The sequence below is a fragment of the Coturnix japonica genome, chromosome 7, assembly GCF_001577835.2.
Source record: "Coturnix japonica isolate 7356 chromosome 7, Coturnix japonica 2.1, whole genome shotgun sequence".
Classification (NCBI taxonomy): domain Eukaryota; kingdom Metazoa; phylum Chordata; class Aves; order Galliformes; family Phasianidae; genus Coturnix; species Coturnix japonica.
Genome location: NC_029522.1, coordinates 10,843,064 through 10,862,752, shown reverse-complemented (window position 1 = coordinate 10,862,752; position 19,689 = coordinate 10,843,064). Strand labels below are relative to the sequence as shown.

Below are 19,689 nucleotides of genomic sequence, written 5' to 3'. Positions count from 1 at the left end.
ATGATGCCAACTTTAATTTCAGCTTTTTAGTTTGGCTCTGATGTGTGTGCAATTTTTGTTTCTTGTGATGCTCGGACCCCTTATGATTATCTTACCAGCTGCAGGTCAAATAACCAGGTCTGTTCAATGGAGAACTGAATTTCAGATTGAGAATAGCAGATCTTGGCATTTGCACAGGAACATAGGATTATCAACAGCTTAGAGAGAGGAAAAAAAACAAAGAAACAAACAAACAAAATCAATTTTCTGAATTGACGTTGCTAGTAAAAAAAAGTACTTATGCTTATTGTTTCACTGCAGTTTTGCTTTTGGCACCCAAAACTGTATGTTTGACTGATTACCCATGTAGTGTGTGCTTTCTTTCCTGTACATGAGGTATTAGTGTTCCCTGTTTATCTCTTTCAAGGACTTTTAAAGCAGTTTTATGTGATGAAGCTCTTCTCTGGCTGACTTCACCTGTAATAACCCTTACCGTCTGCAGGAAGTACCAGGTTGTTATTGGCAGTAGATATTATGAGAGAGAGAGAGAGAGAGTGGGTGGAGAGGTGTAAAATGGGTATATGAGCGAAAAAGAATAAACTAGTTAAATACTGTAATAGAGAAATGAAAAATTGTAAATATCAGTAAAGTTGTATATATCAGTTATTCCTATGATGGATTATTGCACGATGCCCTAACTGTCTATTAGAACAGCTGAACTGAAGAATATTCATAGGGCCCAATGCTTTGCTTTAAGGTTGACAGGAATTTTTATTTTACTTCATTTTAAAAAAAACAACAAAAACAAAAACAAAAAAAACCCACTTATCCTGCATTTTCTTTCTTTCTACTATCAGAAAACAGAGTGTAATTTGTGAATTACAAATAGATTTTCCTGGTTATTAATTGGGTTGCGGTGTTCCTTTGCTTTCAGCTCTTTGAAAATACTGAATGTGGAAATGGATATGTAGAAGCAGGAGAAGAATGTGATTGTGGTTTCCGAATGGCAAGTAAAGAGTTATTATATATAATTCCACAAGTATTTCTTGCTAAATGCATTAACTTAAGTGATTGACAAGAGAGTGGGAAAGGAAACACTATATTAAACATCTTTTTCCAGTGAGAATGAGAGAGTGCACAGCTGAAATAATTTCGTTGGAGAGCACATACTGTTTATTTTGAATTACGTTGTGGAAGCACAATCCCTGCACAGTGTGTGTGCCTGCAGTGTTGGGTTCCTAATCAGTGTTCTGGAGATATACATATGTATATGTTTTGCAAAAATTTGCCCTGTTGCCTTGAATCCTAGTTCAATTATTTAAACATAGTAACACGTATAATTAGTTTTTGTAATTGTTCTCCTGCAATGTGCTATGCTGCACCTGTGCAGGGGTTTCAGAAGGTGCGTATCTTATTGCTATAGCTTTCCCCTTACTTTACTATTTGAGCAGTGTAGCGGATTCTTTCAGTTTTTAATTTTAAGTCATCACTGCTGAACTAAGTGTTTTGTGCTGGTATGTGATGGTTTGTTGGAAAGATTGGAAAGAAAATATTATTTTAAGTGGAGAACTAAAAAGATCACTTAATATTTTCTTCAGGAATGCTATGCAGACTGTTGTAAGAAGTGCTCTCTTTCTAATGGAGCTCATTGTAGTGATGGACCTTGCTGTAATACATCATGTCTTGTAAGTATTGCTGTAGTTTAGCTGTTGTTCTTCCCAGTTGTCTTTTACAGCCTTTAAAAGATGAAATTTTTCTCATCACTTGGAAGCAGTTATTGAGACTCTGTTCTGTTCTTAACCAAAAAAAAGAAAACAACAAAAAATCCACCACAGACATATATGAGCATGGTACTTACAGATCATTAAAATGAGCATTCATTCCAAACACGAAGTTTCAGTTTTATGTTTATGTAGTAGTATTATATTCTTCATTTCATTCCAGTTTTTTCCACGAGGCTATGACTGTAGATATGCAGTGAATGAATGCGATATTGCAGAGATCTGCACAGGAGATTCTGGACAGGTATGTAAGGAGCTTCTCTGCTTGTTCTACTGATGTTTACTTGCAAGAGAAAAATCCAGACTAACAAAATATACTATTGTGTACTCACAAATAACTGTGCTGGGGGAGAGAGAGGGGACAGGTATTTGACTTGATCATAACAAAATTTCTTAAACATAAGAACGCAAACCATTAGAAGCTCAATAAATAAATATTAATTAAAAATACAGCACTCAAAATATGACTTTTCTTCTAAAACTCGCATGGGATTTTTTGTATAGGTTTTATCTCAGGCATCCTTCTGTGCTCTGTAAAATGAGTACTGAGGGTATACTGCAAATGTGAGGAAGTTCGAAGGTAGTAACATAAAATTTTATGAAATTAAACAGTTTGAAATACAGCTATGTAAAATGCATACACTTACAACAAATTGGGACTAAAATACTACATTTTAAAGAGTACCCTTGTGATTTCTTTGAAAAGTTCTATGCATTTCTATTGAAAATACTTAGCTAGTAGAAGAACAAACAGCTTCCAAAAGCTGGAGTTCTTTAAGATAGAAGATGTGCAGAATGTTGACTGTTTGCAAAGTAGTTTTGACTGGTTCATACACGTTCCTTTTCAATACTGCAAATTTTGCTTCAGAATTATGTAACAAGTTCCTAACTCTGCTGCAGTCATTTACTGCATCAAGTTCTTAACAATGAAGAAGATTCAGTGTAGGTCTCATGGTTCTTTGTGGGCATTGCCTGTAGCTGTAGATGACAATACAATAAAGGTAACATTTCAGGCGTTTACACTTGCAGATTTTATTGTAAGCCTTTCATTCTGTAGATGGAGGGTTTTAAATGGGAGAGAGCACGGCTTTCTGTGTCTAGAGCGGCTGCCTTGAAAGTACTGGCTGTGATGTATGTTGCAGCAGGAAACCCTTTTCAGACCTTTACCACTCTCTTTGATGAAGTCTGATCTGCTCTTAGCTTTAGTAGCCTTCTGGAGCTGATGAATTGTTCATACCAAATTCTTTTCTGTGCCAAGAGAACATGACAGTATGGTCATAATAAAACATGTCTCTAATGGACATGTGGAGAGGTAGACTTACAACAAACTGCTCACTCACTGTCATAGTGGCACTGAAATGAATGCAGTGAAAGTGTTGCATGAGAGCAAACATATACCCAAATATCCTGATAATGAATACATTTCTTTTGGTTTTTTTTTTTTTTTTGTTCCAACTCCTTAATTTCTTCTGGGGATGTGCAGAAAGTTAGAATCAGGTCTTGCTTTTGTGGCTCGGGATGTTCACTTCTTTATTTTTATGAGTAACTATGAACATTTCTGTAGTGACTGCGTTACCTGCTTCCTTTATATGTTTTGAAGATGTCATTTAAAACCAGGAAATCTAATCTCCATACGTAATCTTCTGATGTATAATCTTTCTTCTTCTCAGTGTCCACCAAATCTTCATAAACAAGATGGATATGCTTGTGATTCTAATCAGGTATGTAATGTTCTAAAACCCCTGCACATCAACTAATACAAACCAACTGAGTACAAATTTTTCTTTTTGTGTGTGTGTTTTTTTGTTTTGTTTTTTTTTTTTAAATCCTGTCTTCTGTATTTACGCATAGATTTTGTCATTTGGACATCAGTGTTTTTCATGCATCATACATTCAATGAATAGTATGAGCTTGTAGCTGGACTAAAACATTTGCGGTATTTACGTTTTGAATGGAGATGTATTATCCATGTAGATTTGTTCTCTATAGCTATGTAAATGTGAAGTATAAAGTAGCTGCTGAAATATCCGAGCATCTTAGACATCAACTGACTTTAAGCATCTGAGCCAAAATGCTCACTCCATCTATTCCAACTCGTGAACTCTTATATGTCCCGAGATATGGGTGAAGAATAAAATTAGTCATTTTGTCAGGGGTGGGAAAGGAAAGGCACGTGTTCAGTTCTCATTGCTAACATGTTGTGTTTTGTTTAGGGACGTTGCTATAATGGTGAATGCAAGACAAGAGATAATCAGTGCAAATATATCTGGGGATCCAGTAAGTTGACTTTTACTACGTTACACATTTGATTTTTAGAATAGTTCCAAGCAGATTGTGAACACTGAGGGTTTATCTAAGAAAAGCCATTTGTAGGTGATGTTGGTATGTTTGATATTCCCATACCAGAAACTGCTGCATTAAAGTATTGTGCAGATTTTCATAACCTGTGAAAAGTATGTTCCTTTTTTTCCTTCATCCAACAGAGTCTTCAGGATCTGACAAATTTTGCTATGAGAAGCTTAATACAGAAGGCACAAAAAAAGGAAACTGTGGGAAGGATGGAGACCGATGGATTCAGTGTAGCAAACAGTAAGTGCAGCTTAGTAGAACTCATTTCTACTTAAAAAGACTAATATTGGTATATTTTCTAGTTTTTCATCAGTTCTCCTGCAGTGTTTTGCTTTGTTTCAAATGTTCTCCCCTTCACAATGTTTGCATCTTGTAAAAGCACTGTAGTTGTTTGTGAAGAATCCATTGTGAATCAGCAAAAGAATTCCATATTTTAAAAAGAATATAATAATTCCATACTGTCAGAGAAGCTGAGGGCCAAGACAGCAAAAAGTCACACTTCTATGTATGATGCCTGAGATCTGGTGTGTATACATATTGTTATATGTATAAATACATATTAAAAAAATCTACAAATAAAGAAGATTATTTACCTAAGTTAACACACATGCTGCACATTATTATTACTATGTTTCTGTGTGCCTACAAGTGAAATAAAAAGCAATTAAGAATTGAAACTCCACAGGAGTCAAAGCTGTTAAATGTATGAAAATCTAATTTAGCCTGGTATTAGGAAACTGTGTACAATTTGGCTCCTTTCCATTGTATTATAGAACATGGATGAGTTGTTCACATGAATGTCTTATAAATACTATTCACTGGTATGTCAGAATGCACAACTGCTTGTTTCTGCCTCTTGTCAGTTATACCAGGTAGTGCCGTAGTTCTAAACTTACGTTTTAAAAGTCTGTCTTCAGTCTTATGGCAATATATTACCTACTGTTGTTAGCAGCATCATATTGAGTCTTTCTTTTTGCAAGTTTACTTCATAACATTTCAGTAACTCTTCTGTTTTTGTTTTACAGTGATGTTTTCTGTGGCTTTTTGCTCTGCACTAACCTTACTAAAGTTCCACGAGTTGGTCAAGTTCAAGGAGAAATTATCCCAAATTCTTTTTATCACCAAGGACGAATAGTAGACTGCAGGTAAAAGATACCACAGTGTTCTGAGATAATTTTGATCTGTGAAATCTAATTAAATGAAGATAAATGTAAAAATGTGTAATTTAAAAGTGATTGATATCTTATGGCAAAGTTATTATTGAGTGTTATTTATTGTGCTTAAAAGAAAACATTCCATATTTAAAAAAGCGAAGACTGCGTTGCCTTCTCGATCATTCTATCTGGTCTATGCAGTAGCAAAATTGCGTGGTTGAGAGTTTAATGTACAGTGTTATATTTTTCTGGGAAAAAATAAATGTAACTACCAAAGACCCATAGATAAGGATTATATCTGCAGAGAAATAACTGTATGAAAAGGGATGGTTGAGAGAAAGGGAATTGTGCAGAGCTGTGATCAGGTATGATCTTAATCTACTGTTAATTTAAAGGGCAGGTACATGGGTTTTAGTTTACTGTGCACGATACTGGATTTATATTTCAAAGGCGTTGTCAAAGACATGCAAAGAATACTCTGCTAGGTAGATAGAGCCTGAGTAGTCAGTGGTTTTTAAGTCTTCTGTTATTCCACAACCTTGTATATATATATCATTATCTAGAATTCTTTTTGGTCTGACTGCTACAACACTTAGTCAGTGCTGTGGACATATAATTCTGTTTGATCTTCCTACATGCTTTAACATGAGAAAGTCACAAGAATTTTACTGTCTATACTGATATGTTCGATGTTTTCAAAAGACTGAAGTCATAATACTAATGTTACCTTAAAACTTATTTCTCCTAGTGGTGCTCATGTTCTTTTAGATGATGATACGGATTTAGGTTATGTAGAGGATGGAGCTCCATGCGGTCCTCAAATGATGTGTCTGGACAAAAAGTGCCTGCCAATTCAATCCTTGAACATAAGCAGCTGTCCCATTGGTTCAAACGGAAAAGTCTGTTCTGGTCATGGGGTGAGTCTGTACTTGCAGTTTGCAGTTAAGCTTCTCCAGCACTCTCTCTGATAGTTCTGATCTTAGTGTACCCTGTGGCATTTTCTACTTGAAAGTGTTCTTGAGAGCTGTTGATCTGAAAAACAAACAAAACATGTTAAGTTTATGGAGAACATTGCTTTTCTGTGAAGTGAAGGCAACTTTACTTTCTAGAATATCATCAAATAAGAACTGCCATTATATTCAGAGAGGTGGTGTTGCTACTATCAAGGAAGTTATACATCAGTTATTGTAGAGACTTCTGTAAAAAGTTATCCATATTTCAAGGTACTTGTCACATCTTAAGTTGAAGTTCTTCCTGCTTACTAATACCTTTATTAAGTTGGTCCTGTGTTACGCCTGATGACTTAAATAATTAAAATTGTAAAGGCTGAATCTAAACAGAGACTGTATTTCAGTCTCTGAACATTTGTTTGAACATACACAAATTATATCATTTTACATTCAGGTGCATTATATTCTTCTCCCCGTAAGTCTGTCTGTTTTCAAATGCTAATGTTTGGAAGGACAGGTGCGCTGTTTTATGTCTTAATGGTAAGATCGTTAAAAATCTCTCCACTGTAGGATTCAGCAGGCTTAAGATAGTTGCCTAAGGTTCTGAATTTTGTACATAAAAGGTTTTTTTTCTTATGCGTAACTGAAAATGAGAGGTGAATCTGAGCCCTGCAAAGTTAAGAAATATTTTTGTAGAGTACTTAGAAGAGACCTAGAAATATTGCTAAGTTTGAAAAGTAGCACAAGTAGAGACCTCTGATACCTTTTCTGTTTTGAGTTATTGTAAAAGCATACTTCTGTTGACCAAACCTGTAATAAGATGCATTTGTTACCATCTTTCTAGATAAGTTTCTCCAGTGAATACTTCAAGAAGCAGAATGAAATAAAAGTTAAATGGGAAAAAAAAATGTAATGATCGCATATGCATTTCTCATACTTAGTGTGTACATTACTTAGTCTGATATTATGTTCCAGTGTTCAAAAGATATGATTAGCTGGTACCAAACAGTGGATTTCTCCTTGAGTCCCACAGTGAAACTTCCTTATTTTTGTCTAATTCTCATGTCCTCTCATGATGACAAATCTGCTGAACATCTTAGTTGTTTTTCTGTTTGGGATGAGGCGTAAAGCCTGACCAGGTCTTGAGCATTTTTAAATATGGATATTTGGATTCTTTGAGGACATCCAGGCTGAAGCTCTAATGACTGTAGGTAATTTGTTAGTGGATGAGATGTCAGTTATCTCTTACATCCTGTGCAGATGAGAAGTGCAAATGATGATGGAACCACTGGGAACTTTCCTGCTTTTCCTACCATATGAGTATATTTAGAGGGTTAAAGCAAACTTTCAGGCTACTGGTGTCTTTCTAGACACTGAGTGCTATTGCTATAATATATAAACAAATTTTTATTCCATGAGTTAACTATCTAATTACTTGTTAAATAAATTTAAATAGCAGCAGTAGCTTTGAAACTACATTTTATTATTTTCTTTTCCAGATCTGCAGTAATGAAGCTACTTGCATTTGTAATTACTCATGGGCTGGGACAGACTGAAGTATTGATGATCCTAACAGGGATACTGGTAACAAGAAAGATGAAGGACCCAAGGGTTTGTGTGATTTCAGTTTTGATATCATTTCAAATATTCATTACTTATTTTTCAATACATTGAAGTGAAATTCTGCTTTATGTAAATGATGTAAGGCTTATTCTTTTGTGGATCGATTAAATTATTTTTCTGATTTACATTTTTTTTAATATCTCAGTAGGTAGCAATTTGTAGTTTCTTATTTTTTTCAATCTCATTTTTTCAGTCATGTTCTTTGTGATTGGAAGCTCATTAAATGTAGCTCTTCCATTTTATGTATCTGAGTAATTTATATATTATTAGATATTTCCAGTTCCCCTATCTATTCTCATGTAATTAAGACACTGTGAGATAAAAAACAAAAAAGTGGAGTGTCCCTGGTGAAAACAGCTTTGGTTTAAAATAATAATAATAATAATAATAATAATAATAATGAAATGTTAAGGACTTGTTATTCTTACAACCATTATTTCTTACTCTTGCTTATATAGGAGGTATTCAGTTCAACTGAATATGAGCAATTAGTGAGGAAGTAATTAAAAATGTTTTCTGAAGGGGGAGAAAGGCATTTGAGATTCTTTAATTTCTGTCTTGGGCTGTTGAAGGTTTTTAAGCTTTTCCTGTCATCAGGACGTTGTCCATATCAGACTGTCTTTATCCAGAATTATGGGTTTACAGATCAAGCTATAAGCAAATGATAAACCTAAACAAAATTTTGCAGCTAAATTGTATTTCTGGAGTCTTCAGTCCATTCTGTAAAGCTGATGCAAAGAAGCTTAAAGATGTAGTACTTACACTGTAGTCAGTCACTCTTTGAAATGTCTGGGGCTTCAAGGGTGTTGGACTCAATGACCTTTGGATCCTCTGTGATAAGACAGAATTTTGGTGTGTCCCTCCAAAATTGCTCCCCTTCTATTATGTGTGCCATAACCTTTTGGTCCAGTGGATTCCAGTAGACCTTTACCAAGAACAGTGGAAGAGGCCAACTTATAAAACAGGTTCCTAGCATGAAGGAAGCTGCATAGAAACAGTCTGGATTTCTCCTTGGGAATCTTTGCAGGTACTTCCTGGACACCTAACCCTGCTGCAGCTCTTCATAGAGTTGCCTGGTTTGTACACCGTTTTATAGTGATGCTTATCACTCCACTTCCCGCTTATAAAATTGTCAGTACTGTGTTGCTGATTTCCAAATCCTAAGTAGTTATTCCCTCCTGTATTAAACAACAAGAACAAAAAAAGTAACAGAGGAGGTATATTTATTTTGGTTAGTTTCTGGTAATTGAAACTAATTGGTATAATTTCAAATGGACAGACATGTAGTTTTTAATCCAGTTTTCAGTGGCCTCCACTGAATGCTTTTGCTATAAGGTGATTGAAAGAATTTCAAAAGATGAATTGTTTTTGTATGTTCTTATAGTTCTTATATTGATGTTGAGTCACCTAGAAGTGAATTCAGGAGCCAGAACATTGACAAATAGTATAAACTTTGTGTGTTAATAGAGGATTCCTTTGGGAGATGATTTCAAAAGAACACAGAAACAATTTTCCATAGCTCTGTAAAGATCCAAAGTACTCAAATAATGTCCATTAATTTATCAGCACTTCCTGTGTCACTGGCAATGTACGAGTCTGAGACAGATACCAAAATACTTCCTTTTCCTTAGCCCTACATTTCTGTTATATTTCAGAGACAAACCAGTCTCCTTTTCTTAAAAATAAATAAGTAGAACATAAAGACAGTTATGAGAATATCATTATGGCTCAACCAATTCCAACATCAGAGAGTGATATCTGGTATGATCAGAGATGTAAGGAACAAGCTGGGACGAACATAATCTGACTTTCTAAACTAGAGTGAATACAAGTAATCATGCATGGAGGGGGTGATAGCCATAGCTGTGGTATTGGTGTCAAACCTTCCACTTTGACAGTTTTAATCATTAGCAAGTTTGTCACTTAGGGCAGCAGACGTGCTTAGTTTTGACTGTCAGAATTGTAAGTATTTGACAGATTCAGACTACAGTCTCCCAGGAAGTACCTGCAAAAAAGTAGAAAACTATTTTTTATTACAATTGCAATATTTTTTACAAGAATTTTCCAGTGTTTATACAGTTCCATTATGAATCATCATTTAAAATAAATCCAGTTTACTTCCATCTGCCTCCCTCCTTATACCACATACAAGAAGAGACACCAGCTCTTTCTTACAGGAGTAACCTCTTTGCATTAGATTTAGTACTTCTGATGGAAATGTTATATTCTGATAGATGAGGGGGGAAAAAATGTACCTAAACTAGAATCTTTTTTGTACATTGTCAAAAGCTTTGGGAAAAGATTTGCTTTAGTGAGGAGTCCTGGTATGTTAGAGAGTTGAGGGTTTTAATTTCTTCTGGTTTCAGCTCCTTACCACTAAAGAAGGTAATTATTTAGGGAGAGGTCATACACCTTATAAGAGTTGTGAAATCTCACAAATTGCTTTTAAACTTTTTACACTGTAGATCTACCATTTTTCTTAGTATGTTTTAACTACATATAGGAAAGTAGTATTGCTGTTTGTTTATGTATTACTGTGATAGCTGTTAATTTCAGGTTTCGCTGCACTTCTGAGAATTTTCTATTGTCCATCAATTACCTTTGCCTCTACTTAATGTTTGAGGATTTAAAAATTGGTGGTCCTTAATTATATTTATACATAGGTCTTAAGTTAGTCTAAACTCTGCAACCTACTTTATCAGCAGAGCCATGGGAGAGCAGCTCAGGATGGTAGGTGCTTTAGGAAGGAACTCCTGCTGTTAGTGTTTGGCTACTGCAGAAACTTTGAATTCTTTTACAGCGTTGGCTAATGGCTTTGAGGTCAGTGGGGCTCCATGTGCACAGAAGGTCTTTCTTTGCAATTTCATTTACAGAACTGGGCCTTTGTTTGACTAGTGGAATACCGTTTGTTTGTTTTTTACACAAAAACTTTTGTCTCAAGTGTGTGTGCGTGTGTGTGTTTGTGTATATGAAACAAACAGAATTAAGAAGCATTTTCAAAAGAGGCTTCCAGCATGAAGATTATGAAGTCTTTGTCCCTGAAGAAGTTCCTATTAGAGAATTGTTTATGGTCAGTTATGGTGCAATCCATCTATCAACATTTTAACTTTTTTTTTTTTTTTTGCAACATATGAAATATAGATTTTTTTTTTTTCCTCAAAAAGTTTCCTTCAAAAATAAAAGATAAGGCCTCAGCACATTAAGGCTCTGTAAACATACCAAAGTGTAGAATGTTCCCAAAGCTCAATTCCAAGGTCAGTTTTACCTTTTAGAAGGTGTCAAATCTCTCTATTTATATAACATAAAGAGTGGTAAATGCTGTTACAAAGGAAAATATTGCAAACTAGTAAAGGAATTACTTAAAATCATTTTTTATGTGTTTTTTCCCACACAAAGGAACTGTTTCCAAATGAAGTTTCCATTTGCATAGTTATATACTATGGATACAGTTTGTTTCCAGTGACCTAAAGGAAGTTTTCTTATTGGTGACTTATTTATGTTTTGGCTATTTTAAACATAATAAGGCAGTAAGTTGAGGATGTTCCCTCTTTAAGTACACAAGAATACAATCACAAGCTAAAAGGAGTAGTCATACATTTATAGGAAAACCTCTTGCTGAAATATTTGCAGACATTCAAATAAGATGAATAAAGCTTATATCTGAATTTTTAAAGCTACAGTATTTGGTAAATAGAAGTTTGATAAGAGGCTTGAATTGCTTACCAAAGGTTTATAAAGTAAAATATTCCTTAGAGGAATTATTTCATGTTTTCATTTCAGACATATATGATGTGATCTTTTCCTTAAAAAATCTTCCCTTTTCCCTCCGCACAGTGAGCATGGCCACTAACAGGCTAATAGGTGCAGTGGCAGGGACCATTCTGGCCTTGGGGGTGATTTTTGGAGGCACAGGGTGGGGAATAGAGTAAGCATTTTTCATAGTTTGAGTTTTATGTTTGGTGCCTAGTGTGTGAGGTAACTGTATGCACCTGAGCCCTCTGTGTATTACCCCTTTAGCTTTGTCATGTGGTGGTCGTATTTGTTTGTGATTTGACTGTGTCTGTGTTGTGTGAGTTGCTCATGCAGTGTTGAACCTTCTCCTGTCTGGGGTAATGTGGGGCATAAAAAAACAAGTTTGTGAATTTTTACATCGTCCAAGTGAAATTAAATGTCTGAATGTTCACATTATGCCAAATTTAGAAAATAATGGGGGAAAAAAAAAAAAGTATGTTTGTAATTATTTTGCAAAATAGAATGAGGGTAACCTGGGCTATTTGATAAAAAGCAGAAACTTATGTTCTTTGTGGCTTTTAGTCTAATAACTCATGCAATCTAGATAGGAAAATGAAAGTTGATGATAACAGGGTATATAACTCGTTCTGTAGTAAGACTTCCAGTTATTCTGATTCCAGTATTGTTACCTCAAGACAGTACAATACTGAAGTACAGAATTAATATATGAATACATATAAGCAGTTTTTACCATCTTCATAATTTTTGGGAACTGGAATCTTAAGTGTTAGCCTACTAACTCGATTTTAGCTGTGGCTATTTGATTCTTATATACGTACATATACAGGGCTTGCAAGAAAGATGGAGAAGATTATCAAGGCCTGTAGTAGTGACATAGCGAGGGGCAATAGTTTTAAAACTGAAAGGAGGTTGATCTAGTTTGGATACAAGAAATATGTTTTTATGGTGAGGTTGGTTTGTCAGTGCAGCAGGTTGCTTGGGAAAGTTGTAGATGCTTTAGTACTGGAAGTGTTCAAAAGCAGGTTGAATGGGGCTTTGAGCAACCTGGCCTAGCGAGGTGTCCCTGTCCATAGCAGGGAGAGTGGATGACATCTTAAAAGTTTCTTCCAACCCTAACCATTCTATGAAAAATATCCGTTAAGGATTCATTTGTTATTTAACACAGTTCAATAACTTGTCCGTTAACTTAACCTGTCTCAGGCATCTGTTCAGTTTGAATTTTCAATGAATTTTTCCAGTCTTTTTTCAAACATGTAACAACAAGGGAACATAGTAAGAGGAGAGATGTTAAAAAAGTGGCCATTTAGTACATCTTTATGAAATTTAATTTATATTCTAATCCTTATGGTGTGTTGTTTTGTTTTGGTTTTTTTGTGGGAAGACAGCATTCTATGGCTGGGAAGAAATCAGTGTTACAGTTTATCAAGGTTTCTAGGATTTCTTACAGGTCGCTTAGTTTGTGTTTGCAGTCTTTTGTTGTGTGCAATTATTTGATGAAATCCAGAGTAAGCCATACATCCAAGTTGGATACAGTAGCTCATAAGGTTGTTAAATCTTGAAAACAAGCCTTAATTGGGAGTGTAGACCCTATCAGATGGCATTCATTTACCCTGCACCTTACTCACTCCTACTAATTTAGAGCCAGGTGTGACTTCAAAGGTAAGTCTAAACAAGGTATCTTCTAAGTAGTGAAAAATTAACTTTTAATTATTACTGTCAAATTTGTGTACTGCTCATATCCACTAAGCCTACACTATTTCTTTTCAGTTTTTAATTTATGTTCCTAAATATTCTTTTTGTATGAATTGTAGGAAGCAGTTTTTAAAACAAGGGCTTGGAAGGGTTTGGGATGATGTTTAAGCCTTGTATAATTCTGCTATACTTCCTTGTAGCAAATAAGCAATCTTCTGGAAGTAAATGTGGAGTATTAATTGAAGGTCATGGCAAAGTATAGGGTGTTTTTTTTCCCCCCATGAATTATACCTGAATTTTATGCATTCTTATTTATAGTGCTTAATTGTACTTATTTTCAGCATGAGTTTGACATGATTGCAGAGCCATTTTTTCATTCTGATTAGTGTTACAACATAATCTGAGGGCTGCTATAGCGAAGATGGAATGGATGCAGTGAAGTTAGGTCACAGCTCTAAATCCTAGACCCTGGGGTACTTTCTTTTTGTGGTGTCTGGGACCTGGCAGAAGGTTTGAAATGTTGAGTTGTTGCAGCTGTCCTTCCTTTGCTGATCTGACTACTTCTTTTTCTTCCTTATGTTAGTTGTTCTGTAGCATTCAAAACTCCATGTCATTTTATTGCTGTGTTGAAGCATTGATTTTGACAGACTGGGATAGGAGGAGCTAAGAACTGTTTCTAAGGACTATTCCTGAATATTTAAATGTTTGAACACAGTATGCAACAAACTGCAAAATAATTTTGTTGGTTTCGATTTGCTTTCAGCTCAGGTGCAATTAGCTTTACATCAAAGACTGCTCATAGGTGTTTTTTTGTGTGCAGAGCAGTTGAAATGGTAAAATACTCAATTGTATTGTCTGTTTTCTTGCACCCTGTGTAAAGAGAGCACTTAAGGGTCAATTATGAATTTCTTATTTAGGTTTTCTCTTCCTCCTCAGTAAAGTGCACAAGTATATTTTGTGCTGCTGCTTCTTGTTGCTCTTTTTTTTTTTCCTGCTCCACCCTTCCCCTACTTTGTTGTTAAGTAGCTTCTTGAGGATGATGAAGAGATGCTTTGATGTTTGGAAAGCTTAATGGGAATGCTGCTTTTGTGTCAACTTCTGTTCCTTATTATGTAATCCTTTCCTTTGTCAAGGATTGTTTGTAAATTTAGCATTGACATAACTAGGAGGAGTCTGGACTCAGTTTAGCAAGTGGTGCTAGATACTGTCAAGCTCAAATTAAAGCATCTATCTCCTTTCACAATCTATATTGAATAGGATTTTTTTTTTTTGCCCCTGTTTGCTGTAGTCATAAGTAAGACAGCATTTATATTTTCACCTTTAAGTTACAGAATTCTTTGCAAAGATCTCAGTGACCTCCTTAGTTGAACATCAATTCACTGGATAAAGGTCACAGTGGAATTTACCCTCTAATATTAGATATCTATCTATGGTAGAAGTTAACGTAGCACACAGTGCAGAGACCAACAGATTTCTTCATTCTCTTCTTAAAAGTAAGTTGGGCCTGCTGACATAGTCTACAGACATCACCTTGTATGTGTTGTCTACATTCCTTGACTTGTTGACTAACCTTTAGGTTGCTGTACTTTATGTAAAAACAAGCACAATATTCACATCTTTCTTAACGTAATCCTTTATCACAGGTCCTAGTGCCACCAATCTTATAATAGGCTCCATCGCTGGTGCCATCCTGGTAGCAGCTATTGTCCTTGGGGGGACAGGATGGGGCTTTAAGTAAGCAATGCCGCATGTCTTCTCTTCAGTGGCTCTGGCAGTTCTATTTCTTGCTTTCATCACTAAATGTTGAGTTCCTGCTACAAGAGTTTTAAGTAATTTTACTGTCAATTGCACACGAGTTAATGAGGGAAAATTACACGTGTGCTGAACAAGCTGTAGAAATGGATTGAAAACTAACCAATGTCATCAGGGTGCAAAGTTGAACAAAAGTAAAAGAAACAATTTAACAGTCATGAGTTCACCTACAATTAGCAAGCAACTCTTGTTTCATTTCCAGCTAGTAGTGTCATTCTCTTTCAACAGAGACCGAATACAAGGATTTAAAAAAATCCAAATGGTGAATTTCTCACTGTAGCCATGGTTTCCTCAAGATGAACCTTTCCTCTGCAGCAGACTAAATTTTTCTTTGCCAGTGGATTTGACTGAGCAGGCAGCAGTGACTGACTTGTGCAACCCGCAATAGGAAACCTGCTTTAGCGCGGGGTTGGACTCTATCTCTTAAGGTCCCTTCCAACCCCTGCACTTCTGTGATTCTTGAAGTCTGTTTATTTGGAATGCTGTAGTACATTAAAACTTTTTTTAAATATTATTTTTTCTTAAGTGAAAATGCAAAGTACTGGCAGTAGGTGAGTAGTTTTTAGTAACTTAAGTGTGTTGCTGAAACAGCTGTCTCAGAAATACTGGGGCTATCTTTTGGCTCTTGTTGCTGATTTCTTTGCTGTCTTAATATTGATTCACAGCTTTTTTTTTCTTTTTTTTTTTTTAAGAATTTCAGCTGAGGCTGAAATTTTTGAAAGCTAGAAGTGTCTCTTGGAAAATAAAAGCTGTTCTCGTGCATTTCAATTCAATTGTCTTGATAGTTATAAAGCACAAGTAGCAACTCTTATCAGGAGTTACAAGCAGTACAACAATATCCATTCTACTTCTGACTCTTGAAGAAGAGTCTTGTACAAAAATTCTTATTTCTTGTTAGTTTTTCTGGCAGTGTGAAGTCTGCATGTACACATGGTCTGTATTTGTTGTTTTGTTTTTAAAAAAAGGGGGGGCTTAAATTTAGATGCAGTGTTTTTAATCTTACAAATCAGGGAGGTTCTAAGCACAGGAACAAGTAATTGTTCATGGTATTTGTTGCTGTTGCTTTTCAATAATGTGAATTAAAAACAAGCCATGCCATGACAAACTGTAATTCCTCGATCAGAGTTTTATAATAGTTGAAATAATATAATACATAGTCCATATTCATATCCTACATCTGAGTTGAGAAGTAGAAAAATACATTTCTTAATTGATTAAGAAGGTTGTCAGAATAGTAAATAATGATCAGGCCTGTTTATCTGTTCGTTCAGTTTCAAAGTCACCTAAAAATGCTTGTTTTGTCATTTTTGAGTATTTCTTTTTCTTAGGGTCTGGTGGCCTCAATGATGCATGCATACAGAAGAAAAATACTCCATATATCTATATCCCAGCCCAGGGGAAAACAGTTTGCCCTTCCTTCTGAAAAAAAGACAGTTTTTACTTCATGTTGCGCTGCTTTCCAGTATCGGCACTTTCAGAAAGTCCCACGACCTGCTGCATTCTTTCTGGTATTTCTCCCAGGCTTTGTGCGATGCAACAGAGCAGGAGGTGAGAAGGGATGGCAGCGCTCCCTGTGCATTCCATTGGCACTGGTACAAGCTGCAGGCTGTGTGCAGAGTTGCAGCTCTGGTGTTCTGGGCTCCTCATCTGTTTAGTAATAACAGATCTAATGCCAGATTTCTAAAAAACTTCAGTCAATCATGATTTTTTTTTTTTAAGCATGGGCATGTTATCTTTTTAACACATGCTGATAGACTTACCTTGAGCTTCTGGTTTTTATGGTTATTTTTTATAGCTCCTGCTCAGTTGAATAACTTAAGTCCTCCTACTTGTATAATAAATACCCCTGGCTCAGCCTCTAATACTTGCAGTTGCCATTGCGGATCTCAAAGCAACAGAATTTTAATAAAGCCCCATATATTTTTTTGTAGTCTCGTTGTATTTCTGAGATAAATGTTTTCCATATTAATAAACAATTTTTAAAAAAAATACTAATGAACATTTAATTTGTTGTTACTTAATCTTATCTGGGCTCAAAACAAGAGATGCCAGTGAGTTTGAGGTCTCTTTTAGAGTATGCAGTGACAGATTTGTATTCAGCTGTGGGAGAAACTGAAACTGATGGACTGGAAGATGTATTTGTGTGGGTGCAGTCTGGACACTGAGCTTTTCCTCAGAAGTTGGGTGCAGACTGGGCACATTCTGTAGCGATAACTAATGTGCACTTTTTTTTTTTGAAAGTATTGCATAAGATCCTCATTTATAGGAAGGAATTCTCTGTTTCCCTAAACAAAGTGCAGAAGCAGTCAGGTAAGATGTCAAACTGATTTGTTATTTAATGCTTCAGTGCATTAACTTTTAAACTAAATACAACCACTTTTTTTTTTTTTTGTTTTTGCAAGACTTGTGTTAAGTCTGTTAAAAATTTTCATTTTTTGAGAGCAGTCATATATAGAATTCTCAATTGATAATATTAGGAACATCGCTAACTGCATTTTGCTGGAAGAACTGAGCTATATGTTTTACTTCTGGTCCAGAAGTCAGATGTCAGAGACTTGCATGTGTTAATTGCATCTATATTTTTCTGACACAGAGTATTTTCCCCTAAATAATAACTAACACAAAACATAATTTGTTTAGGTGTTTTCTTCCTTAGTAAGCTAGGTTATGTCTTAGCAACCTGCAGCCCTTCTGTAGCAGCTGCTGGCAGTTGTGCCAGCAGTGTGGATGCTGACTGGTTATGCCTGCACTCGGAAGCTTGTGTGAACACAGATGGGTAGATGATTTCTCCCTTCTTAAATAATACAATATTGGATAGTTCATTTTTTCTTCGTGCTCTGCACCCTTCAGCTACTCTCACAAATGTTCCACTTTGCATCCTGCTGTCAGTCCTTTGCCTGCATATTTGTAGAAGCTTGTTATTGCTATACTGAAAAGTCTCTTGAAGCTGCTCTTCTTCAAAGAGCAAGACACAAGTGCTCGTTCTGTAGCAGAACCTCAAAATACACCAGCCTGGCCTAGCTCACAGCTTGAAGTGCATGTTTCTTTTGGGGGTTGGTGGTTTTTCTAGTTGCGTACAAAAGAGGGCTAGCACATGTAGACCCTCTCATACTTTGCTTCATGTCTATCTGGAGAGACAGATGAGGATTTTAATGTGTCCTTTTTAAGCAAGCAATATGTTTAGTCTCTGCAAATACGAGAGAAGGTAGCTAATGCTTTACAAACTGGGAGATGTGATTTCTGTTTCACAGGTTATCAGATTTTCATATGAACATACGGTACTGTGCTGTCAAGTCCAAATCAAACGTAAGCTGCAACTAAGCAAACTTTGTTCATGAACTGAGATGGGGTGGGGGGAGGCTTGAGGGGGAAGCATTAAAGTCACTTGATGGAAGCTTAGAGAAATGAGGTTTAGACTTACAGTTTCAAGAATGAATTCAGGATTGAATTTTCTAATCAAGTTGATGCGTGGGCAGGATAAGGAAGGAAAATTTGACCGAGTTTTCAGGGATGTAAGAGTCTCACTAAACATTTCTTGTTTGGAGTTAAAGGCTCTAAGAGGAAACCTCGTTAGGATGTAGATTTTACTTCAGATGAGCCCTGGATAGTGCTTAGTGGCATTAATTTCAATGTAGCAAGTCTGTGCAAGATTTCAGCATATAACATTATATACAGGACTGATCTAGAAGGACATTTTAACAGAGAGTAGTTTTTGATGTGGGCCTTTTGTATTGGCTTGCAAAATCAGCTTGAGGGACATATGCTTGCTTATTTTTCTAGCATATATTCACTCTTGGAAAGTAATACAAGCCAATTCAATGCTCTTGTTGCTGACTTTAACAGTATTAAGGCAATATCTAGTAAAGAAGCAGTGCTGCTAAGGAGCAGTGCTAGGTGAAAGCACATAAAAAGCTGCTTCTCATCATATCACACTGGGTAAGTGGCTGTCAGTGAAGAACTGATCATAGGTACCATTCTGTGTAGTTCCAGCAATTGTTTCTTGGCTGGAGCTCAAGTTTAGTTTGTTTTTTTTTTAAGTGGAGGATTAATGGTTGGACTGAAGACTTACACAGTCCATACAAATGCTACAATTTTAGCTGGTCCACACAGAAGCATGTAGATCCCAAAAGCTTATGCAAGTTAAGGCAGTAAGACAGTTGATGAGGAATGAGGCTTCAGTCCCTTACCAGCACTTCCTTAACACTTGTAGTATGACCTTGTAGTATCAACAGCCATTACCTACACAAGCATCAGTGTTAAAAGCACGTATTGTATTTAATCTTTTTTTTAACTATTACAATAAATAGCAAGTCAATATCTTAAGCTGCTAATTTTAGCCTCTTGCTTTCTTAATTTCAATCATGTTTTTTTTTTTTTATTTTAGTCTAGAAAAGAATTATTTATTTTTTTAACCTGTATTTGAATCCCATTTTTGGAATGCTTATGAAAATATTGGCTATTTGAAGAGATTAAATTAGTGGTTTGGAATAAATTTTTATGTAGTTAGAAAAAGGACTTGCAAGTAATTTCCTCTGTCACCATGTTACAAACTAGTGGGGAAAGATGCTAAGGATTACAGAAAGGTATTTCTTGCAT

The 19,689-nt window shown here is 35.7% G+C and overlaps 1 protein-coding gene across 9 annotated transcripts in view; it reads left to right on the top strand.

Moving 5' to 3' along the window:
• The window catches only part of ADAM23 (ADAM metallopeptidase domain 23), a 60,067-nt gene that overhangs the window by 35,018 nt on the left and 5,360 nt on the right, over positions 1-19,689 (top strand). For 3 of the 9 annotated variants that reach the window (XM_015868238.2, XM_015868234.2, XM_015868230.2), the window contains exons 16-24: positions 914-985; positions 1,578-1,664; positions 1,924-2,004; positions 3,431-3,481; positions 3,974-4,037; positions 4,244-4,349; positions 5,135-5,254; positions 6,012-6,180; positions 7,713-7,824. In XM_015868238.2, coding sequence (XP_015723724.1) covers positions 914-985; positions 1,578-1,664; positions 1,924-2,004; positions 3,431-3,481; positions 3,974-4,037; positions 4,244-4,349; positions 5,135-5,254; positions 6,012-6,180; positions 7,713-7,769 — 807 coding nt within the window. In that variant the 3' untranslated portion in view covers positions 7,770-7,824. The other 6 variants (XM_015868235.2, XM_015868228.2, XM_015868233.2 and 3 more) reach the window with 5 other exon arrangements.